The sequence below is a fragment of the Coturnix japonica genome, chromosome 3 (genome assembly GCF_001577835.2).
Source record: "Coturnix japonica isolate 7356 chromosome 3, Coturnix japonica 2.1, whole genome shotgun sequence".
NCBI lineage: Eukaryota > Metazoa > Chordata > Aves > Galliformes > Phasianidae > Coturnix > Coturnix japonica.
The window spans coordinates 19,236,394-19,261,561 of record NC_029518.1 but is presented as its reverse complement, the minus strand read 5'-3'; the positions used below and the strand labels follow the sequence as shown (position 1 = coordinate 19,261,561).

Sequence of the window (25,168 nt, the reverse complement as noted above, 5' to 3'; positions counted from 1 at the left end):
ACTCCCACCCTGAGATAAGAACAGCTGCTCCTTTTCCTGTGCCACTGAACCCTGGACTCTGAGAGCAGCCAGCACTCACTCCCAGGCGCCTGAGGGCAGGAGGTGTGCAATGCCAACAGGTACCAATTGGAGGAAGAACTAGATAAAGGGACAAGTTTTCTGAGACAAAAGGACCTAGGAGAGAACAGGAACAATCCTATGTTTGACTAAGGTGTCAGTATATCTAGGGTCGTATTGGTGCAGCAGAAGGCCCTGTGCAATGAAAAAAGGGTATGAGAGATCTGCCTAATTGTAAAAGAAATGATAAGGGCCTAATGCAGGGGGAGAGATCTGATTCAATTCCTTCCTTGGTTTCTCCTCTTTCTCTCCCCCTTCAAAACCCAAAACTCCAGACTAATGACTATGGCGCATCTGACACATATTTAAATTCCACAGTAATAATACTTTCCATGCACTGAGATGTGTACACCAGAGAAGGAAGACATGGAACCTGTCAGAGAGCCATTTTCCAACTCTTCCCGAAGACACATCGCAACCATTTAAAGAAACTTGGAATAGTTCTCCCCTCATCCTCAGCCAGATGCTTTTACATTTAATTATCATTCAATTTTGAATGAATTTTGCTTGTGCAACCAGCCTTACCAGCATTCACAGTTATCGGAACGTTCATTTAGTGACAATTTTCTGAAGTAGAGAAAACACTGATATTAAGAGAGACATTAATGTTCCAAGTTCTGGAGAAAATACCCTGCGGTTCTAAAGAGAACATACTGTGTCCCCAGCCCAGCATCTCTGAACTGCAATCTGTACAACCATCATGGAAGAAACGTTTGAGAATGAGCCTTCTAAATACATACACAGCTGCCAAATGTGTGCGCTCACAGCATGAACGCCACGTCAGATCCTGACAGATAGCAAGGCAGTCAACCACGGATGGTGGAACCTGATGTCTGTGCATGCCTAGGTGAACAGAAGTGAGACTTAGGCAGCAGAGAGCTGGAATTGTGATGACTTCAATGGTGCTTAAATCCTTCTGAGGGTCTAATTTCAAGTAACTAAAATTCAAGAAGTAAAAAATATTTCTAAATATGGACAACCATGCGCATTAGTGAGGGAACAGAAGGTAATGCTCAGTTTCCTTTAAAACGAACTCTGTGTAAGACATTCAGTTGGTGTTTTTAGGTCACCCTAGTAACACAACCGACATTACCATAGTAGCATCTTACATGGAAAGACAGATCACTCCAACCTCAGGAAAAGGTAATTCTACTTCTCTGACTCATGGTAATAAATCCACACTTTTGGAGTGAAATAGGCAGGCGCCTCGAGCTCCCAATGATCTTGAGTTAGTTAAATATTCGATATGTGTAAATGTGAAAAAACACAGTAAGTGTCACACTTAAATTTACAGCCTCCCAAAGGACGGCATGTTCTGAGCAATTAGCACAAAATTACTGCCAGAGATGTGGTATATTAGAATAAATAACACTTTAAAAAGATACAGATGTTAAATGCGTATGTGCCTTTGAGAGTCATGGTAAACATTTAAAAATAGACTCGGTGATTATTGGTGTGTTTAGATTTTATAAGATCTAGGACTGGCAGAGGACTCTGTGGTTCTTGTTCTGTGCCATACAATGCATGTGATCTGGATTAAATTTTAGAGGGAGGTCCCTTTTTTATCCCTTCCAGACTTTTACTTAGTGCAACAAGCCAGATTTAGAAGCAGAGTAGGCAAATATCCATCTCCAAAACACCTACGGGTCAAAATTAAAGTGACTAAATAGTGGCACAAGCTATAATCCTGGTGTCCAAAAGAAACACTGACTTCAGTGATTATTCTTTAGAAAGCATAAGATGAGAATCAACTTACAGGTAACATGGACTGTTCACAGAGAGGTGCTGGGCAATGTGACCTGTGCAACTTTAAATGTGCTGACTTGCAAAAAGGAAGATAGCACTATCTGCATTATGGCAGAAAGCCACAAGCTCTCAAAAATGTTCACTTACCCTCCTCAACTGGTATGCTACAGTTTTAAACTGAAAAACAAATATTCTCACAGAAGCTCTTCTGGCAGAAAAAGTTGAAAGCCAAGAGGGATATAAAGTATTTCCCTTTCATTTTTTTCTTTCTGGATTAACAGTGTGAAAGTATTACATAAAGGATAAGAGAAATTTGGAAACTGCAGCTCTCCAGCTCTTGCTCTTTTCCAGTTCTAGCCTTATCCTAACTTCTGCCCTATCCCCCTCCTACCCTTGGCCCTTCCTATGCCCCCTCAAAGTGCAAAGCCCCAGGCACAGCTCTCAATGGAATCTCTTTCCATTTCTCCTAGCACAACCCAGAGCATTTCCAGCTCCTTCAAACTCAAACACACTCACCAGTGCTGCTGCACGCACTGTGTGCTCCATAGCTTCTCCATAGCAGGGAGGCCAAGCACGTCACCAATGGCAATTAACTCCAAAGCAGCTAATCCCCAGCCTGTGATGTCGTAACTTACAGGAGAGTTTTAAGATTTACCAGTACTCCCCAGATGTACAGATTATCTTCCCACACTTCTTTCTCTTAAGCATCTCCATTGCATTTGTTTTGCATGCTTGTTGTACGCTGAATTAGTTCAACTTACTGCGTTTTATCACATATTCTTCTTTTAGGAACTATCTGCCCACAATCAGAAACTTACACCATGATTTAAGTCCTTGTTAAATTTGGCTTAATATGCGTTGTAATAAGCAGTGCTTAGAAACCACAAATGAATTTGTAGCTTTCTTTTACCACTACACAGTGTACAAATACAAAACCATGGCAATTTTCTGAAGTGCTAAAATCCCATCTTGAAAAGCCAGGCAGGATACAAAGGGGTGTTCCAGTTCCTGATTTAGGACTGGGGATGAGGGAGACTTTTTTTAATTGCTTTTTTTGGGATTTGATCACATTTTAAACAGATGGGAAGTAAGTCCAACCCATGACTCTTGCTGGGAGATCTACAGTATTCAATGTATGCTGTTAGGTGGACCATTTTATTACTAAGAGTGAAAAGTCTTTTCCTCTAAATAGAAAGCAAAATCTGTTAATGAAAAAAGGCACAAGTAAAAGTTTGTTCCAACCTCTCTGTACTAAAATAAGCCGCTCTCTTTTACCATACCAGTTTTAATTTGCTGTACATCACAGTGTAACCATGTTCGACTGGGTGTAGATGAACAAATCCCCATAATGCAAGGCCTTGCAAGCAGCACTTGGAGCTTGAGGTCAGTTTCTTGAGTCCTGGAACCAACCAAACACTTTCTATTACCTCATCCTTCATCACTTTGCTAAGAAACAAATGCAAAGTTGTGCCCTTCAGCCTTTCAGTCAGTTTTGGACCAGAATTTATCCTGGATATCCAGCTTTTTTGGTTCACCTTACATAGGTAGGTATAATTTTCTCACTAAGATATCAGAAACTTTCTTCTGCCTGTAAACTTTTTAAAAGTCACATAGGCAGCTGGCAAACAAAAATCGTAGACTGAAAGTGAGAAATCCATTCCAGAAATAGGGATTAATTTTTCATAAAATACTCAGAGATACACATTCATTCATAAAGAAAAGCAAGAGATTCTCTTTGGCTCAACTGTCAAAATTCTTCGTGTAGTTAACAGAGTCTCTTTTGAGTTTTCTAAGAAAAACTGTCACCGTCCCTAGGGATTAATATAATGACAGGAAATATTAGAACTCTGGGCAAAAAGAAGGCAAGAATATAATCAGAGATTTTTAGAAGCAACATGAACACCCAAGATTTCTCCTCTCAATAGCAGAGACTTCGGCATGAATGAAACCAGTGGCTGATCCCAGCAGGTAAAACAAAAGGCAGAATGCAGTTCATGCCATCTAGACTTCTGCAAGTCCTCTAATGAGTGGTTCCGTTCTTGTATGTAATTTGATTGCTCAGAAGTAGAAAGGTCCAGCTCATACCGAGACCTCCTAATTCGCATCTGTGCAGAGCACTTCCAACAAGAACCACGAGTGTGCTGTGAGTAGCCCAAATCACAAAACCATGGGGTATTTCACGTCTTCTAGTACAGATAGTAAGAAACAAGAGCCCAAATGCAAAGTTTCTATTCACCGTCTCCTTCGATGAAATGCGGTATTTCCAGAACGTGTTTCTCAACCAGACTGTTCCCAGAGCAGCTCTGCTGAGCAGCCCAAAGGCAGTAAGCAGCTATTCGCTGGTTGGTACTGAGCAGCACCAAGCAGAAGCGAAACAAGCTTTCGGATGCATTTTACTCACTGCTTCTCCACTCCTTCTCCCCACTGACTGACGCTTGGACAGTGTGTTGGCATTGCCTGCCCTATTGGATGGAGTCTTCCCTCCCAACAAGCACAATTCTTTACAATATCATATCTTTTGCTTCTTACCTTCACTCAGCGGTGTGTCAGCAAATGTACTGTCACTGGTGCCAAAATGATGCAATTGCTACACATGGTTTGTGCAAGATTTGCATGTATTTCTTGCATTAGACTATAAATCTATCTTGCATCATCTTGATGTGATTCTTATTAATTCAAAACGGGACTGCATGTAAGAAAACTGTTCCGAGTTGTGCTCTTTAATGACAAGCCAGCATCCAGCAGTCACCGGAGCCAGTCACACCACGGCTGCTGGGATCTGTCCTGGGATGATGGATGATTTCTCTCAGAGCAGCGGTGGGTTTATGGACGGCACTGTCAGAGCTGGCTCATTGCATCCGCCACATTCCTAATAGCCATAAACCCAACCGAGCAGCCTGCAGAGCAGCTTGCACACGTTCTATTTTTACCCAGCAATGAAAGCCTGGTTTCTTCAGCCCGAGCCCCACGGGCTACAGCGGGTCTTCCCTCCTCCTGCACCGTCACACGGCTCCGGCTCCTCCAGCCTTGCCAAGAGCTCGATTACTCAAAGTTTCTACTTTCTGCCTGCGGGTTTGTGCCGCCTGGGGACGCTGTGGCTCCGGCTGCGCGGCCGAACAAGCGTGGCTTATCGTGTCACTTCCAGGCACTTCGGACTTATGCAGCGTTATGGTATGTGACAGGGACTTCCCCTTATTTCGGCAAGCTGAGATCCTGTAAATGAAAATTCTGAAGCCACTGGTTATCTGGATGGAGAGTCCCCGAAGGCAATTTATAGATTGTATTTCTTGAGTTACAAAATACGGTCGCTGGGATTTTCTGATGGCTTCCAGGTATAGCCCAGCAGCCCGCCCTCGTTTAATCAGGATGCACAGATAACAGCAGCTACGGGCCCAGAGTGCACAGGGTTTGTGCATTCAGCCTCTGGTGCTGCACGAGTAACAAATACACCACGGTCACTTGTAGGATCACAACACGGCTTTGGTTGGGAGCTTTAAAGCCCACCCAGTCACAAAGCCCCCCAACTCAGCTGCCCAGGGCCCCATCCAACCTGACTCGGTGCCTGCAGGCATGGGGCACCTCTGGGCAGCTGTGCCAGGGCCTCACTGCTATCTCGTTGTGCAGTGCTGAGCATTTCAAATTGTAGCTGGGTATTGGTATATGCTAACACTGAATGAAAGGAGCGTGGGCAGAGTTAATGACCAGAGAAATCTGAACCAACATTTTCAGTGCATGCTCACAGTACACATGCAGAAGTCCAGTCCTCACAGGCATTTTAGCAAGCACTGACTTATGGCACAAGAGGATTGCAGCAGATCACAATTGCCTAAGTCATATAATGGTGAAAATGCTGCACCATCATGTGGTTTCCCTACCAGCTCTGTTCTAATATAGTTCTGGGTGATAATCAACTCTGCTTCTCAGAAGGAATATGGCCTGCCAGTTCATCAGGTTTGCTTCTCGTAACACGTTATTTTGCATGGCATTGTGTTGCACATGCGTGCTTTCAGCTTTATACATGCATACAGCCAACAGTAATTTATAGAGATTTATGAAGTAAGCAGCTCAGGAGAGAGTATGTGTAACAAATCACACTAGCAGCCTGCAACCACTTTGGTTAGAAAGACTGGGAAACATCTTTGGGAACAATTTGATCACTGTTTGTAGACAATTTACTCTGCAAATTCTGCCACAGAACTGTAACTTCTGGCAACCTTTAAAAAGTATGGACATAAAGTTGTTAACACAATCAGTAAACACTTTCTTTAGGTGTTAGGTTTGATTAATTCCCAACTGGAAGCAGAACAGGCTTCCATCAAGTGCAATTTCTCTTTTAAACTTAACAGCTTTAGTATTTTACTTCTGGGGAGATGAACCTCACCTGAGGGAATTGTTAATGCCTTCCAGCTCTCAGAGGAGTTCCACGGAGCACATTCCTGAATGTCACATACTCATTCCTTGCCTGTAAGTCTTGCCTCATTGGCTGGGAACCACTGTTTTGTACATCAGATGCCATATAAGACATTATTTTTTCTGCTACTGTATGTTATTCAGCTCCTTCTGAGATTTAAAAAGACACAAGGAATCTGCAACTAGTGTTCAGTTCAAAAGGACTTTATTCCACTGGTGATGACAAGCCTTACTTCAGAGTGAATTAACGCATGGGTGGACTGCCAGTCCTTCATGATTCACAGGACTCAGACGTGTTGGGTGGTACCACAGTCACACTACTGCAAAGGCTAGGTTAGGGTTTGAAAATAATGAAAACAGCAATCATGAAGAGCAATATCCTACTGGGTATCCACCAGTAACACCTTAGCATGTATCAAGATAGAGGTGAAAACAGTTTATAACTGTTTATATGCTGCCTTCTCTTCAAAGCATGTATTTCTTTAAAAGCAGACATTTAATGTCACCCAACGATTCACAAAATACTTATGAAGATACTACAAAAATACATCCATATACAAAACAAAAATGATTATTCTAATGACAGAGAAACTTTAAAATCAGTCAAATTCTTACAAAGTTCTCTCTACTTTGTTTATTCCCAAAGGAGAATGGACAGGGAGGGAAATCTTTTCAGATTATTACATCTGATTCAATAATGTTCCAGAGAAGTTATGACCATTAAGAGCATATTTCTGGGTTACTGGCAAGTCTTCCTCATCTGCTTGAAAGTAGCCAATTTAAAAAACATTTGCCTATTAATGTCCAAGAGTTCAGCTATTACTAAAGCCCAGCAACAAGGCAGCAAAGAGGTGCAGGCAGATATCAAATGACAGAATATCTGTCCCATTTGTGTATACAAATGTTGGATACCAAACGAGGTCAAAGCAGGTCTGTGACACACAGTGCTCAATGGTAAGCACGACCTACTGATTCAAGGCATTCTCCTGCCACCAGCCTCTCCTGACTCCCTGGCATGGCAAGTTCTCCTCCTTGTGTCATTCTTCTTTTTGTCAAGCTGTTCTGTGAACAGGATCAGACAACCAATGCTCAAAAAAGGCTCCCTTTTCACTCAGCATTACTTTTCAACCAGTTGCACTGCTTATTGCAAAACCTAGAAACATTTCACCTGCGCTCACTTGGAAAACCTTTGTATCATTGAGGTGACATAAAGGTGTTTGCTTGGTACTGGGAAAGAAACAGGAATAATGTTTTATTGTTTTAGTTGAGTCGTTGAGGCTACAGTTTTGAAATGAGTAAGGAGGTTAATCCAAGTGTTCGGCAATGTAGGCAACCATTCAAAATTTCCCATAGGACATGTAGAAAACCTAGTCTGTGCAATGCAACTTCAGAACATCAGCGTGGATCCCTGTGCATGAGGCTCTTTTGCTCTCTCTGGACGTATCAGCACACAACTAAGTGAAAATATATGAATTTACTAATGAATTTACTAACTACAATACTGCGACAGTAACACAAATCTCGTTTTGTGATCTAGGAAGATCCGCTTTCATGCTAAATATCCATGGATGAAACACACCTCTGAGTGTGAGGGACCTCACAGTCCCTGAGAGGGCTGAAGGTTTAAGAGGAACCTGCTCCATTCAACTCAAGAGAATAAGCTCAGAGCCCTAACCCTTGGTTGCTAATGGGATGACATCAGAAAGCAGCCATCAGCGGCATCCTGCCAATTTCCTAGACACCAGGGAGTTTTGCTAAAAGTCGCATGAAATGATCTGTCATCAATCTAATATTAATCTCTCAGTATTTTATTACAGGGCCTTCTGGAGGGCATGAGTTATTGGCAATGGGATGCAGTAATTACCAAGTGAGGTATGGTGAAGAAAACATGACAAGTCAGCTAAAACAGTGTTTGGAGACCATTTAATATTGTGTTGGCAAGCATGACTTGCTATAAAAACATTTTAGAGTGTACAGATAGAAGCAGGAACCTAGCTGCTATACAACAAAAATGAACCCTGAAGCAGAACATTTTATTTCTCATTTCTCACATTAAGGCATAATATTTCAGACTACAAAGCGGTAGATTCAGGCTATGTAGAGCACCATGTGCACATGCCAAGTTTCTTGAACGTGCTGCAGGACAGGACACATTTTTTAAACATGTGGTAATCACTGTTTATAAGATGCCACGGACCATGGTCTGCCCTTTGTGTGCCATGTGGCTGAACTCTTGCTGAACTCAGTGCTGAATGGGTTCCAAGCAAGTGCAGAGCTAAGGTGAGGGAACACTCACGTTTCGTGTACAGTTCTTCTGTAGTTAAGAAAATGTCACTTAAGTTAAAAGCAAATGACGCTGAATTGTCACAACTCAAATACCCCAACCTGCGCCAAATACAAGTAGGTGCTGTGCACTGTGAGGGGATAATAAGGAAAGCTAAAAGTAATGTGCACACGCATCAGGTGTCACAAGGTAGGGCTTGCACAGAAGCAGCCATTGCAGGCTGCATGATGCAGGCTGATGTTCCCACAGCCATCATATTGCATGACAAAGTACACGTAATAGCAAAGGAGTTTTAATCAAGTGTATCAGGGCATGGAAAGACCAGAAAAGTACTGGAACACTTCCCTGAATTGACTATTCATTGGAAGAAATGCCTCTGCCCTGAAGGGCTCACATGGTTAGTAGGTAAAGCAGATGGTGCTGGAGAGATGTTCATGTTACATGATAAACAACAGCCATGTAGCTCACGGTGTAGGATAGAGCCCAACGAAAAACATTTGTTCATTAAATATCATTTGGAAAATGTAAGAAGTGATGGGGAAATAAAAAAGAAAGTTACTATTATTATTAGGAAAATTGAAATGTGAATTGGAGGTAGAGTTCGGATTATTCAGCCTGGAGAAACAAAGGCTTCAGGGAGACCTTATAGCAACCTTCCAGTAGCTAAAGCGGGCTTCCAGCAAAGCTGGGAAGGAGGGAGGCTTTGACCAGGAAGTGTAGTGATAGATACAAAAAGTAACATTTTACACTAAAAGACAGAAAATTAGGATTATATAGAAGGAGGAATTTCTTTACTCAGAGGGCAGTGAGGCCCTGGCACAGCTGCCTGGAGAAGCTGTTGTGCCCCATCCTTGCAGGTGCATAAGGTCAGGTTGGATGCAGCCCTGGGCAGCTGAGCTGGGAGTGCAGCCCTGCCCATGGCTGGAATTAGGGATGGGTGGGTTTTGAGGACCCTTCCAACACAAACTGTTCTGTGATTCTATGAAGAACAGACAGAGAGATTCTGCATATTGACTTGGGATAGATTATTGAAGCCCCAGTGTTCAGGTATTAAACATGTATGCAGATTGCGTAATGGGAATTTGGTCAAGAAATCATTCAATAGTTTGATATCCTTGTGTTGTCATTGATAATAATATATTCTTCCAGTTTGTGAGAGCAAATCAAGAAAATGAGACAGATAAAAGTCTCTCCACAGAATCTGATATTAAGTTCTGTACTAAAATTGAAAATGAAAACACATTATACATATTTTCTTTTAACACAAGTAGCTGATGTTTAAAGAGTAAAATAATTCTGATTTTTCTTAACCATTATAAAAGTTATAACTTGAAATAAAAGCGATTACCTATTTTAGATAATTGTGTATTGTTTCCTGAATCTTATTGATAGTGACCATTTCTACTTGGAAATGTAAGGAAAATATGTGATGCAAAACCAGTTAGTGAAATATTGTAGAAACAGTTTTTCATATGAATTAAGTAGAATATTATAATACAGGGGATTGATATAAGATTTGGTAATCTAACAGTTCATGGGGAAAGTGCTTTGATCACCCAGCCTCATAACAGAGTGGTAAAAAATACAGGTGTATTTACATGTGTGTCATTTAGAGTGGCCAATGAAAAGCTGGAGTTACCATATAGATTCATGTTAACAACTCTCAGTCACCTGTACCTCTGTTCTTACTTACACAGCTGCAAGCTGCTCTACTTGGCCTGACCTCAACGACTCTACAAGGTTCCCTGTGTTACCTGAAATTCCAGACTGGAGAAGTGTGGAACAACCAACAGGACAATGGCCCAAACCAAGGCAGGCTCTCTTAGTATTTTATTAACCTTGAGCACTGGACTTTTGTTATTATAGAAAGCATATAAAAGTAGTTTCTTCACCTCACCTGTTTGATCAAAAGGGCTCTTTCAAATTCTACAGCTCTTAGATGTTAATCAAGCCCTTACACACAACTGATGGACTGTGTTCTTCTAGAAAGGCATGAGCACATATCTTCCTAATGCACTGGCAGAAGAAGTCCTTAGTCCATGCTGGTACTTAGAAAACAAATGGGATGATCAGAATTTACAAGGGAAATTTCTAGCCCTGTGTACTATTGTCATTTACAGTAAAAAAAAAATAATAAGTTCATCTCTAGAGATTATTTACCTCACAACCCAATAGTGCACTTGGAAATTACTGTGCCTTAAAACAGCTCTGATAAGCAAAGATGAAACTCAAATAGCTAAAAGGGAACTAGCAGCTCTTTCGCTTAGTATCAAATCCTGTTTTAAAACTTTCTGCCCTTATAGACATCCTGTTTATATGTTTAATCAATGAACTGCATGTGAGAGAAAAAAAAAATCTTCAGTCAAATGCCTATTCCTAAAGCTGGAGTAACTCAGCTTTTAAACAACTAAACAGTCTGGGAAATTTCTCACATTCCTGTTCAATTTGTTTCTGCTTTTCTGTGAAGAGTTTTCTGATTGATCTAGAACTGCTCAGTAGAAACACTGAGGAAAAGAAAAATTCCCTCTTCTCTGCTGTTTTCCTACTTCAATCAGTTCTTTACTTTGACAAGATATACTGCTTCTGCTGACAACATGTAACACCTGTGTTAGCACTCCCGACTAAATGAGCTGCTAGGTAATGAGGTGAGATAAAGGCAGTTGCTTGGGTTTGTTTGTTCTGTTTATTTGTATTTATTTATTTACGGAATACTTACTTTTAAGAACTTTTAAAAAATCTTACATTTAAGAACAACATCAGATCTTTTCCAAAGAAAATAAGTACGTGGAACAGGAGGAAATATTTTACATCACCAGAATACTCCAAATAGTCAGGTTTAAGCCTAAAACAGGCTGCACCTGTTTACCTGTGGCACTGCTCACACACTATTTCTGTTGGAAAGCTATTCCTGAACCTCCCTCTTACAAGCTGAAACTTCTGAACATAAATGGCTCAAAAATACGTACAAATTGCTGCTATTTAGTTTTCTATAAACCCTATCACTTATCTACAGTACTTCTTCCCTGCCATCTTCTTTATTTTGTGATAATTACATAGACAGCAATCCTACTATTTCTCAGACTTTATTTGCCAAACAACCTGAACCAATTTGTTAAGAACTCCTTATCTTATTTTTTCCTAGCAGCCCTCCTATGTACTTGCATTGGTTTTAATTCATCTTTCTTTATCATGATATAGCAGAAATATACACAGAATTCCCACTGGGGTTTCATTAGGCTCTTGCATGGTTTTACTGAAGTTTCCCTCTTAAAGAACACAAATACACACATAAATAGCCCCATTACAACATATGTAAGTTGTCATTTAACTTCCTTTTTGCCCCACAAGACACATCTATCCAGACCTGAGTTTTGAGACGAACAATCTGTAGCAGACTTAACCGGACGGTACCTAAATGAGTGCAAAAAGCTATAATGGCAATCTATAGAATTTACCATATGGATACAAAACTCTTGTAAAGCAGACTTAAAACAAAAACACCTATTAAGGGTATCATTTTCTATTCAGCTACACATAGAAGCTGCTTAAGGATAAGAAAAGATGTGAAAGTGAAGCATAGTAGTCATTTGTACCAACTCTCCAGATGAACTTTTTCATTCTATATTAAGAGAGCCATTTGTGGTTTAGCTAATCCACTTCCAAAGAGAGCAAATTGAACACATAGCTAGTAGGGAGGATTTGCAAAAGCTGTGCCAGCTATTTCCAGACTAGGCAAGTCCTTACTTTTGATGTCGTGGTTTAAAATTCTACTAAATTCTTTTGGACTTTTTCCATAGCAACTATCTAGGGAAAACAAACAAACAAACAACAGCAACAACAAAACCTGAATAAGTAGCAGAAAAGAAGAATGCAGTTTCAGGGATGATTGCTACAATGGTTTCCTTATTAACAATTACCCACTTTAAGTTAGTCTTTAACTGTTCTTTAGTTAAATATTACCTGAGTTACTAAACTTAGTGCCACATGTCCTCTGGGGCAGCTGTAGGACTGCTCCTACTTTCAGTGAAATCAGTGTAGAACCCACATATCTGCAATTAACTAACCCAGATTCTTTCACTCCTTTGCAGATGGGTGCCCACACCAGATGATATGTGGAAATGTAAAATGTTTCTACAGTGACCACTTGACAGCAACCGAAGGTTTACTAACAGACAACTACTAGCCTTCCTGCTAAGAGTATCATTAGTCTCTGTAACAGTAAGTAAACCCACTGCTTCTCCTGCTTATTAGACATGCTTCCTTCCTGTGACATGAATTATATCACCACACTGATGGGAAGAAGAGTCAAGGGATTTTTTTTAATAGTTGTTTTATCTATCACTTTCACTGAAGCAGAAATTCTAGACTGATTCACAAATGGAAACCCCAAACACCATGCAGCAAAGCGTTCATCTATGGACAGGAAATAGTATGGGTTTTATAGGCTAGAGTCAAGGTTATGTCACTTCTAAGCATACTTTAAAAGTCTGCACAGACACCTTCCTCATTATTCAGCTGACAAAGCTAGCTACACATAATATACTTTAATCATATATAGGGTGTGCGAGCAAAGTTCAATTTATATACAGTCCTTGCTACTATAATACTTATAGCATTTAACAGTGTTGTCACCAAACCACATAAGAGCAGAAAGAAAGCAAGGGAAGGAGGGGAAATAAAAAGTAGCATCTCAAATTGTATAACAGGAGAATACATGGGCTACTGCAAATAGCAGCAAATGTAGGGGAGACCAGCAGCTATTATAGAAGGAACAAGCAGACAATGGAGGAAGAACACAAAGATGTGGTGGATGTAGAATAGGTTGTTTTAACTGTGTTCTTAAAAAAGAGTGCACTTTTTGTAGGGCTTGGGATTACTACATGAATATGACTGTAAACACTGTATGTAAACATATCAATGTAGACATTGATACAAAACATCAGTGAGCAGGAACAGGACTTTTTCTCTAATTAACTCTCTTCATGTATAATATTTGATCTCTGTTACTCTGTAGATGTTTTGGGAAGCTTGATTTTGTCTTTCTGTTGATTTCTTTCTTTCTTTGTTTTGTTTTCATCTGAAAGCTAAAATGATCTTTTAAAAATATGATCGATTTGAATTGGACCCAACATGATCTGAAAGAAATGAATGGACAAATGGCCAAATTGGACTCCATCTGCCACTGAAATGAATATTTGTATCTTTGTGTAAGTTTGAACCAAGTGAGGATTTTGATTTCTCATTAGACTCAAAGAAAAGAGGAAATCCATGCTAACCAAATGTAGACAAACACCTTCACTGTGAACGTAAAAGGGAAAATCCCAAACTTACTTGTCAGCCTTCACATATATTTTACATGAACAAACAAGACTGCAGTTCATAGTACTCCTTCTTCACTATCTTCATCTTCACTATGTGCCTTCATCAGAATATAACGTGAGTGTAATGTAGACCGCATTGCACATTGCAGGGTATAGCATTTTACAGCTAAAATACGTCAAGCACTTTTTTAGCCATTTATAGGTATGAAACTTTTTTTCTTTCTTTTTTTTTTTTTTTTTTTTTCTGATGGCGTAATACCCTGCTGCAAAAGGAGAGCTCTGATTCTGATAAAGAACTTTCTGTTGCTTCCTTAACAAATGGGTCTTTTCCTTTCTGTTCTCCTTTCTGGTTCCCTATTCACATTACAATTATCCCAGGCTCCAGAACATACTTTCAGTTTTAAAACTCTTTGTAAATCAATATCCTTATGAAGAGCTTCTGCAAGTAGTGTGATCAACCTGGATACATATAATTTTGTTAGTGATACATAAGCCAGTGCTTTAACATTGTTCCTTTCAATACATGATTTAGCAAGGACATTAATTCTGCAAATGTCCATCACTAGTTCAGATTTATTTAGCTTGGGACACTCACTTTGCTCACTTCTTTTGCTTACGGTTCTCAGCTGCCTGTGAACTTATCAATACAAAACACTGCAATAGATACCTTGATTAAACTATTAAACAGAAGAATTATGCACAACACCCTTTAATAACAGTGCTAGGAAATAAAGAAATGAAATAAATGCAGGAGGAAGAAGCAGACCTGGCCCTGATAGTTCAAGATCTGCTGTTACCCACGGACCCAATGTACAGTTCTGGAGATACACCTGAGTGTGGGAAAGAACTTGAGACCCCAAGGATCCTGTGGGGCTCTTCCAGGAAGAGCAGCACAACCTTGGGCTTAGGTTGCTGTTGCAAGCACACAACATTGCTGTAAATTCAGCTGCCTTTCATTTTACACTCTGCATAGACATTACATAATTAATTGTCATGGTTTTGTAATTTTGTAATTTTGCTATCAAAGCCAATAAACTTAAGTGCAGAAACCGGATTAAGTTTGAAAAGCAGAACGATGTTCCTGCTTACAACTGAGGAACACTCAATAGATCTTGAACTACTGAAATTCTGGAGCCATTTTCTGGACAGATGTTTACGTGAGTAAGTGCATAAAGAGGATTTTACACAGGTGACTAGACCTTTCCTTCTAGAAGAAAGTACCTGTGGGACAGAATTGGAGGGTTCTGCTGGGATGGACTATCCTAGGCAAGGTGGCTGAACTTTTCTCACATTTCTGAGGCCACACAGGAGAGAGGCTTTTGGCTGATGCCTGACTTGAGCTAGCTCTTTTTCATTCCAGCCTCAGCTCAGCTACATGTATATATTTAAAAGATGTAAAATATAATTTCAGCCTCCAACCATCCTAAGCTATAGTGAAGTTTTCAAAAATGAATGCTGTTCATCTCCAATATGTTCAACCTTCTCCATTACATCTCTGCTCAGCCTGAATTACACTGTGGCATTCAGGGGAGGAAGGAATGTGGGCGGGTGGATGAAGATACTCAAGATAACTTCCTTTCTTAAGGGTGACAGAAGGAATCCTATCAAGGACAGTATCCAAAAAGCATATTGCAAAGTGTCCCGAAGCTTTCATTTTCCTTGTCAGGGAGCACACCTGATTTACTTTGCATGATGACTCAGTTTTTACAGGACTGTAAGAAACTTTGAACACCACATTTAGGCTGTAGGTGGCTTCTGCAAGCATTGAAAATTCTCTTGGGAACAACCTAATGCAAACTTCTAAAGAAACCAAAGGCTCCCTCCTCCTGTTGAACTTGAGTTTCTAGTCTAAGACAATGCCATGTGGACATGGACATGTGCATGATTGTTCAGCGTAGGTGTCTTATTCTATCACTTAGCAGAAGCAATATTCAAATGAAGGATGAATAGACTGCATCACCAAAAAAATCCAAACAATCCCCAATTACAAATAACCCTCCAGTTCATTTCCAGTGGGTATGGTGTGTTAAACCAATACATTTTAAAATCTGCTCTTTAAAACAATGTATAAAATCAGCAAACTCCGTTTTGCTTTTCTTCCACATAAGGCAGGCAATCATTGCTGGGTCATATTTTGAGGTGGAAAACATTTTTAGAATTGAAGTTGGCAGAGATGATGATTTGGAATAGTAGAGAAACGAAGACTGGGGAAAATTATTTGTTACATGTATTTGAAAAGGAGGTCTAATGAAGTAGTGATAAGCAAACAGTAAAACCACTGACAGGAAGATTGCCATTAGGCTTTGGATTTGACCAGCAAAGAAAGAGGAGAGATGTTGTAAGGACACTGGATATTAAAGAAGGTGGAGAACACCATAAAGACAGAACATCACTATCACTTTTTATTAGCCAAATATGTTTAGAGGAAAAAACAACACCAAAAAACAAAACAGCAGCCAGAATCTGATACAAAAGGATGACAACTGACAAAGGGTTGCTAGTGCTGAGTGTGTGGGAGAAAGGCATCTCAGCCCAAGGCTGGTAGTTTTCCCTATCTACATTCCATTGAGCGATGGTGGGCTGCATTGCACCATGATATTTCTGAACGCAAAATCATGGCTCGGAGATTCTATGAAAGAAAGGAGTCGTTGTTCAAGCCGTCTTTTTTCCTATACTGATGTTTTCCCGACATTCAGAAAACTGAAACACGTGGAGAAGAGCTGTGTGGGCAAGTCCAGCCCTTCCAAGGGTAGATCTGCACCTTAAGCAGGCAGTTCTTCACATTTCCCATTTTACAGCGGTTGAGGAGATGTCTCATCTGGGCAGGCAGCTGCTGAGTGCATCAGGCCTTGGGACGGTCACAAAGTTCATGGTGCAGTGCAATAGTGGNTACGTCAAGCACTTTTTTAGCCATTTATAGGTATGAAACTTTTTTTTTTTTTTTTCTGATGGCGTAATACCCTGCTGCAAAAGGAGAGCTCTGATTCTGATAAAGAACTTTCTGTTGCTTCCTTAACAAATGGGTCTTTTCCTTTCTGTTCTCCTTTCTGGTTCCCTATTCACATTACAATTATCCCAGGCTCCAGAACATACTTTCAGTTTTAAAACTCTTTGTAAATCAATATCCTTATGAAGAGCTTCTGCAAGTAGTGTGATCAACCTGGATACATATAATTTTGTTAGTGATACATAAGCCAGTGCTTTAACATTGTTCCTTTCAATACATGATTTAGCAAGGACATTAATTCTGCAAATGTCCATCACTAGTTCGGATTTATTTAGCTTGGGACACTCATTTTGCTCACTTCTTTTGCTTACGGTTCTCAGCTGCCTGTGAACTTATCAATACAAAACACTGCAATAGATACCTTGATTAAACTATTAAACAGAAGAATTATGCACAACACCCTTTAATAAAAGTGCTAGGAAATAAAGAGATGAAATAAATGCAGGAGGAAGAAGCAGACCTGGCCCTGATAGTTCAAAATCTGCTGTTACCCACGGACCCAATGTACAGTTCTGGAGATACACCTGAGTGTGGGAAAGAACTTGAGACCCCAAGGATCCTGTGGGGCTCTTCCAGGAAGAGCAGCACGACCTTGGGCTTAGGTTGCTGTTGCAAGCACACAACATTGCTGTAAATTCAGCTGCCTTTCATTTTACACTCTGCATAGACATTACATAATTAATAAGCCAATAAACTTAAGTGCAGAAACCGGATTAAGTTTGAAAAGCAGAACGATGTTCCTGCTTACAACTGAGGAACACTCAATAGATCTTGAACTACTGAAATTCTGGAGCCATTTTCTGGACAGATGTTTACGTGAGTAAGTGCATAAAGAGGATTTTACACAGGTGACTAGACCTTTCCTTCTAGAAGAAAGTACCTGTGGGACAGAATTGGAGGGTTCTGCTGGGATGGACTATCCTAGGCAAGGTGGCTGAACTTTTCTCACATTTCTGAGGCCACACAGGAGAGAGGCTTTTGGCTCGTGCCTGACTTGAGCTAGCTCTTTTTCATTCCAACCTCAGCTCAGCTACATGTATATATTTAAAAGATGTAAAATATAATTTCAGCCTCCAACCATCCTAAGCTATAGTGAAGTCTTCAAAAATGAATGCTGTTCATCTCCAATATGTTCAACCTTCTCCATTACATCTCTGCTCAGCCTGAATTACACTGTGGCATTCAGGGGAGGAAGGAATGTGGGCGGGTGGATGAAGATACTCAAGATAACTTCCTTTCTTAAGGGTGACAGAAGGAATCCTATCAAGGACAGTATCCAAAAAGCATATTACAAAGTGTCCCGAAGCTTTCATTTTCCTTGTCAGGGAGCACACCTGATTTACTTTGCATGATGACTCAGTTTTTACAGGACTGTAAGAAACTTTGAACACCACATTTAGGCTGTAGGTGGCTTCTGCAAGCATTGAAAATTCTCTTGGGAACAACCTAATGCAAACTTCTAAAGAAACCAAAGGCTCCCTCCTCCTGTTGAACTTGAGTTTCTAGTCTAAGACAATGCCATGTGGACATGGACATGTGCATGATTGTTCAGCGTAGGTGTCTTATTCTATCACTTAGCAGAAGCAATATTCAAATGAAGGATGAATAGACTGCATCACCAAAAAAATCCAAACAATCCCCAATTACAAATAACCCTCCAGGTCATTTCCAGTGGGTATGGTGTGTTAAACCAATACATTTTAAAATCTGCTCTTTAAAACAATGTATAAAATCAGCAAACTCCGTTTTGCTTTTCTTCCACATAAGGCAGGCAATCATTGCTGGGTCATATTTTGAGGTGGAAAACATTTTTAGAATTGAAGTTGGCAGAGATGATGATTTGGAATAGTAGAGAAACGAAGACTGGGGAAAATTATTTGTTACATGTATTTGAAAAGGAGGTCTAATGAAGTAGTGATAAGCAAACAGTAAAACCACTGACAGGAAGATTGCCATTAGACTTTGGATTTGACCAGCAAAGAAAGAGGAGAGATGTTGTAAGGACACTGGATATTAAAGAAGGTGGAGAACACCATAAAGACAGAACATCACTATCACTTTTTATTAGCCAAATATGTTTAGAGGAAAAAACAACACCAAAAAACAAAACAGCAGCCAGAATCTGATACAAAAGGATGACAACTGACAAAGGGTTGCTAGTGCTGAGTGTGTGGGAGAAAGGCATCTCAGCCCAAGGCTGGTAGTTTTCCCTATCTACATTCCATTGAGCGATGGTGGGCTGCATTGCACCATGATATTTCTGAACGCAAAATCATGGCTCGGAGATTCTATGAAAGAAAGGAGTCGTTGTTCAAGCCGTCTTTTTTCCTATACTGATGTTTTCCCGACATTCAGAAAACTGAAACACGTGGAGAAGAGCTGTGTGGGCAAGTCCAGCCCTTCCAAGGGTAGATCTGCACCTTAAGCAGGCGCACTTTCACACATCACAATTCACAGCGGTTGAGGAGATGTCTCATCTGGGCAGGCAGCTGCTGAGTGCATCAGGCCTTGGGACGGTCACAAAGTTCATGGTGCAGTGCAATAGTGGACAGATCTTTTCGTGATCCTTCAACACTTCACTCAAGTGTTTCATTTCATCTGTTAGCTTTCCAATTTCTTTTTTCAGAGAGGTATTTTCTTGCTCAAGAGATTCATATTCCTGAAAGGAAAGAAAAAAAACAACCTTATTCATAGGCAAAACATTCTTTTCAGTGCTCCACCTTGAGTATATTAATGAAACTGTAGGAAAGAAGTACCCTGCCCCAAACCAACGTGGGGAAAGTCACCAGCTGGAAGGCACACCTCATGGGCTCTCCTCCAGCCCATGGCTTACAGTCACCTGCTCAAATGCTCAGGAACTTAGAAGCAGGAAGAGCTGAGTATCGTGCCAGCTTGTTGCCAAGCCCCACTTTGTCACAAGCAATTTCAACCACTGCTTTGGTTATCTTGATCCCAAGATGCTTTTGAGCCAGGGCTTCACTGGCAGCAAGCACCTGTGACGGATGTGAGACTCACATGTCACATTTTTGCTGACTGTAGGTCTCAAATGTCCCTGCCACCAAGACTTCTCATCCCAAAGAGAAGAGAGCTTTAGAGCCAGCCCACGGAAAACCTACAGGTGTCCACACCTCACTGCTGGCCTGGGGCTCAGCACTCGCCCACTCAATCTCACCTCCTGGGGAAGGCTTCAGAGCGATCTTCAAGGCCTACACGTGCCCTCAAAGGGCTGTTCACAGGCAGTGGGGAATGCCCCTCATGCAGTGCTCCTCTGGGCAGCCTCACACTACATATGCCACCCTTCCTTGCTGCAGCATTATGTATACCCTTGCCCTTCCTCATGCTCTTCCAGCATCCACTCACATGGAGTAAAATAGACGCAATCCTCCTAACATGTCACTGTAGCCAAACTCCAGCAGGGCTCAGCATCCCCAGCTCTGACTTTGCTCTTGGTGCCCCAAGCCCATGGAACAAGCATTGCCCTCCAGTTGTTCTGTTCCGTTTTCAGGGGAGAAAATACCAAACTGCTATTACTAGGGAAGAATGTCTTCAACCAGATCTGCCTGCAGTTGGGAAAATCTGAGAACGAGGATTCCCAGCATGAGGAGGAGCTTCAAGTCCAGTAGGAACACCAGAGCGGCTGCGGAACGGCACAGGGCCCAGCAGTGACTCCAGAAAAGCCAGGGGTTGCCCCTGTACAGAAACCTGGCTGTCTCGGGTGCTGACTCAGAGGAGATGAGGGAAAAACCAAACCCCAGGCTCTCCACCTCACAGCTCCTGGCCTCTGCTGCCCCATCCTTCCAACCTAAGAGAGACAACAGGCTGTGCCTCCGGAGCTGAGCAACCAACAAAGCCACAACTGAGGCAGCACAACCAACACCTACCTACCCGCTGAGCCATTCCTGCAACTACAGAACTGTTGTGTGAGGAAACATCTTGAACTACAGAACGGCAATTCTTCTCCTCCAGCGTGTACAGTGGGGACATGATAAAACACCACTGCATTGTAATACTGAGAAGCGTTAACAGTTTCTGGAAGAATCAGATACTTTCATGGTATTCTGGAAACACCCACTGCTATTTATCAGAGCACACGAGTTCTGCAGTTAACTGCACCCAGCTCTCTTGCTTGGAGGTTCTGGAGTTCCTAAGAAGCCTTTTCAACTGGGTATTTCTGCCTCAGACCACAGCTTCAGCACTGAGTTGAGCCAGCAGCACCACTGAGCAGCATAACACCCCTCTGCATCGCCAGCTTCTCCGCAAGGCGTTCACACACTGCCATTGTGAGCGCTCCGGGTTCAGCACCAGCGCATCACAAAGGGCTTGAATTAGCCCTGAGAAGCCTGGGATCCAGCCGGCAGGTGCTCACAGGGATGGGAGCTGCCGGCACGACCGCGTACCTCCCTCCTGCCCGGTGTCGCTGATGGCAGAAACGCTTCGTCCCACCTGAGCGGAGCGTCGGGCAGCTCCTGAGCGGGCACCGGGCAGCGCCCGGCTCTCCCGCACCGACGGCAGGTCCAGGCGTGCTGGGAGCGTCCCGTTATTGGAGCGTCCGTGTCTCCACGCCCAGGAGCACCGCGTACCCGCTCACCTCGTGAAGTTTGTCCGCTTTCTGCGTTTGTTTCTTCCGACTTCTCTGTGCGGCGACTCGGTTCTTTTCTCTCCTCCTCACCTTCTTATCATCTTCTTCGTGGCTCTGGAAGGCAGAAGCAGCTCTCTAGGCATCAAGGTGCGGGCGGGCACACCGAGCCGCCGCCGGCAGCCAGCACGTAACCTCGGCAGAGCCCCCCGGCCGCCCCGCCGTGCCCTTCCCGACCCCTGCCCGTCCCTCCCCTACCTGCTGGCCGCCCTCTGCGCTCCGCGGCACCGCGCTGCCCGCGGCCGGGGCGCCGCACGACATCCCGCCGGCTGCCGCCCGCCCCGGGGCGCCGCGCTCGGCCCCGCGGCACGGAGCCGTCCCCCGCCCCGCCCCGGCACCTGGGGGCCTCCGCCGCGGCCCCCGGGGCGGAGCCGCCGGGAGCTCACGTGGCGCTCGCGGGGTCCGCGCCCCGGCCCGACCGGCCCCCGGCAGCCGGGGGGAAGCCCGCGGCCCCCGTGGCACGGCGCTGCCGGGCAGGAGCCGCCCAAAAATCCCCCGGAGAACCCCGGGGCTGGCCGCGCCCGCCGCCCCTCCGATGGTTCAAACGCCATCGTGGCCCGAGCGCTGCCTCCGAGGGGCTTTTTGCGAAACCCGCGAGGATGCCGCGCAAAAGCCGCCCGAGGGCTGCGCGGCTGACTCACCCCCGCGCACTCCTGGCCGCGGAACACGTGCGACATCGGCTTTCCAAAGCGGCACGACCTGCGGAGAATGGGCAGGAGCGCAAGGCGGGGTTCATTGGAGTGAGGACGAGGCATCTGGGCTGGGATAAAGTGATTTTCACTTTCGCTACTCGCCCGGTTCCTTTAAATAATAAGGAAATGCCGCACGTTTCTTGTAAGGGCGAAGCAAGACAATGAGCGCAGAACACGTAGTTGCCGGGACAGAAGTCTCCCTGTTGGAGCGCTCTGCCCGGAATGTTTTAGCAGCCCGAACAATGCTGCTTTTATCCTTCTGAACGCTCTTCCTACGTCGCAACTGAAGCGTATCTTCTCCCTGTGCTCTGAAGGAAGTGAATTGCTGTGTGCCCCCGCAGATACCCACAGACATCCTTTCTACAGCACCACATATTCGCGACTCACGGGGACAACGCACGTCCATGCTAAGGAACGTGCCCCTGAGCTGCTGTGCAGTCGGTCATCAACCCCAGGTATCTTCATAAATCGGCCACTTCCCTATTCTTCTCGTTTCACCCGAAGTCTGAGTCATTCAGCTTAGGTGAAGATGAAGTTGCAGGCTGCGAATGGAGTAAATATAGATCATCCTTCCAGGAAGATCTGGTTGACAGTTCACGCTGATGAAAGAAACATCGCCTTGCCTGGAGCCCACGAGTCAGACTGAGGTCAGCATCGCTGAAAGCCGGACCAGGGCTGCTCTGCAGGGCAACGCTTCACCCCACTGTGCCTCAGAGCTCCTCCTGCATTGCCTTCACCTTTCCCAGAGCTCCTTGAATCCCAGAGGACTGAGCCTCAGAGGCCTTTTCAGAGAGAGTTGGCAGATCCAATGCAGTCATAGGATGCACGTGAGGTCAAGGCATTTTGGCAAGGGTCTATTGAGCCAAAGGGTCTATTGGGGCTGTTGGTCTTTGTGGCCCTCAGCATGGGGAAGGCTTGCAGATTTGTGTCTGGAGAAGAAAAACAGCCCTTCCTACAAGTAGGGCTTCAGAATGACTCCACACAAAGCGCTCATGCTGTTACAGGAGCCATACACACGCGCCCTAGAAGCAGCTGCACAAGCAGGTGATGTAACAGAGCTAAGTCACAACGAGTTTTCCAAGAATTTATTGATATGTGTAAATTATTGGTAAGAATTCCTCCTGTATTTGTAAGGTGAGGAGGTTTACAGGACCCCGCAAGGAGTGACAGGTCACAGGGAGGTCCCCTTGGGCCTGGGTACAATCTGCTGGTGCTCAAAGTGGTAAAGGAAATGAAAAAAAAAACAAAATTTGCTTGTGGGAACAAGTCTTTAAAGCTATCTCCTGTGCTTCTGTAGAAATGCCTACACAGTAGTTCCAAGTAACACAGTAGTAAGGGCACAGTACTTCTATGCAGGAGAAAAAATGAGCTCCGAATGCAGTCTAGGTCGCTGAGCTTACGGTTTATAATCGCAACATATCAGTGACTTCTGTCTGCACCAGAACAGCCCACGCGCCTTCAGACTCAGTTGCTGAACACTTTGGCTTAGCGTGGCTCTTTTAGACACGTGGCGTATGTCACAACTGGGTCCCAGAGCACCACATGCCCGTACTTTCAAACAAACAGATGTTGGTGTCTGCATGAAGATTTCTGGGAGAGGAGTGTTTAAAAACTAAACACAGCTAAAAGCGTGCGGATACAATGCCCATGTGTGATATTTCACTGGGTATGGATGGCTCACCCATGCAAACCTCAGGCAGCACATCCTAAAAAGTGGTAAGATGCTTCATCTCACCCAAAATAACTACAGAACTCAAACTAAGTTTGCAAATATTCCCAAGCATCCTTCGCCATTGAGCTGCCTTACAAAATCCAAAGGCTATATAAAGAAAAATGACCAGACGTTTCTTGATGCAATACCAATTCAGCCCAAGTTAAAAATAAGAAGCTTGGATGTTGTGACATTTCAGTGGAAACCTGAATAGACAGCCTTCTTGCACAACACTGCTCATTTCTATGAAGTTAACTGAAGGACAAGAGGCTACTGGAAGGGGAGGGGGGGGAAAGAAGAGGAATATTTAATGTATTTCTGTTAGTGGAAACACAGATCACAGACACTGCTAATTGGAAATACCACTTGCTGTAGAAATTTTTATTTATCATTGGGAAAGCAGCTGAACGTTCAATGTTCAGCTCTTCACCTTGTTTGGCCAAAAGCAGCCACTAAAAATGTGTAAATTCATAGCTGATACATTGCACTGGGAATCAACTGGTTTTCTTGATATCATTTATTTGGGTAGCGTTCCCAAATGCATTTTTTTTTTACCCATTGATTGAAAGGAGGGTGGCAGAACTGGGCCTGGCTGCCTTCGATCAGGGCAGCAGACATCTATTCCCACTTCTTTCAAACCCCTGTAGACTGGCTGCCTTGCAAACTCTTGCCTCTAACAGGCACTGTAGGATGAAGTCCTTAATTCATTTGCTAGCCCTTAAATCCACACTGCTCACTCTCCTTATTTCCTAAGACATTTGTCTTACATTGGTCATTTTAGATGGGACCTCTTGAAAGAGATATACCTCTTTCTATTACCATAAGAAAAAATATTAAAAATACTTGAATACTGTAATAGTAGACACACAAAATCCTGCAGTGCTTGGTGAAGATATATGCATTAGTGCAACAGTGGGGATTTTCAATCAGAATACACACTCAAACAAACAGAATTCACTGTGCAAAAAACTGTCCCGGTCACACGTTCCTCAGCTCTGCAGTTCCAGTCCCTCTCACATCCTGTCCTCTCTTATGTTAGAAGCTTTGTAGCCCTGTGATTAATAGCAGTCGTAAGTTCAAAGGCAGTAAATGGAACTACTTCAGTTACTCCAGCCCAAATTTAACACAGATGTCTTCTAAAGTACTAATACACTAACTGTTCAGTCACAACGTACTGCAGGACTAGGACAGACGCTACCCACACCTTGGATCTTTCTTAATTGATTTAATTTACATTGTATAAA

General features: G+C 43.0%; 1 protein-coding gene and 1 long non-coding RNA gene across 5 annotated transcripts; one reads left to right on the top strand and one right to left on the bottom strand.

The window, feature by feature from the left end:
- Nucleotides 1-1,201: 1,201 nt before the first annotated feature.
- Nucleotides 1,202-10,363, top strand: LOC107311064. The gene is made up of 3 exons (XR_001553849.1): nt 1,202-1,260; nt 8,091-8,145; nt 10,255-10,363. It is a non-coding gene; the product is annotated as an uncharacterized LOC107311064 (long non-coding RNA).
- Nucleotides 10,364-16,254: 5,891 nt separating this feature from the next.
- On the bottom strand, nt 16,255-22,856 carry BATF3 (basic leucine zipper ATF-like transcription factor 3). 4 transcript variants are annotated; one of them, XM_015857306.2, is made up of 4 exons: nt 22,163-22,840; nt 21,474-21,578; nt 19,317-19,544; nt 16,255-16,676 (listed from the first exon to the last, which is right to left on the bottom strand). In XM_015857306.2, exons 1-3 carry the CDS (start codon nt 22,274-22,276, stop codon nt 19,359-19,361), a joined length of 405 nt encoding a protein of 134 aa, XP_015712792.1. In that variant the 5' UTR covers nt 22,277-22,840; the 3' UTR covers nt 16,255-16,676; nt 19,317-19,358. The 4 variants fall into 4 exon arrangements, with proteins under 4 accessions (XP_015712792.1, XP_015712795.1, XP_015712794.1 ...); XM_015857309.2 differs by lacking the exon at nt 22,163-22,840 and adding an exon at nt 21,720-21,813; XM_015857308.2 differs by having other exon boundaries at nt 16,674-16,767; nt 19,434-19,544; nt 22,163-22,856.
- Between the last annotated feature and the right edge of the window lie 2,312 nt (nt 22,857-25,168).

Excerpts from the sequence above, each read along its gene's own strand:
- BATF3 (XM_015857308.2), bottom strand. The coding sequence starts at position 22,276 with ATGCCTCGTCCTCACTCCAATGAACCCCGCCTTGCGCTCCTGCCCATT. Across the intron at positions 21,579-22,162 it reads GCGGCCAGGAGTGCGCGGGG|AGCCACGAAGAAGATGATAA; the intron begins GTGAGTCAGCCG and ends TCTGCCTTCCAG. Across the intron at positions 19,545-21,473 it reads AAGCGGACAAACTTCACGAG|GAATATGAATCTCTTGAGCA; the intron begins GTGAGCGGGTAC and ends CTTTCCTTTCAG.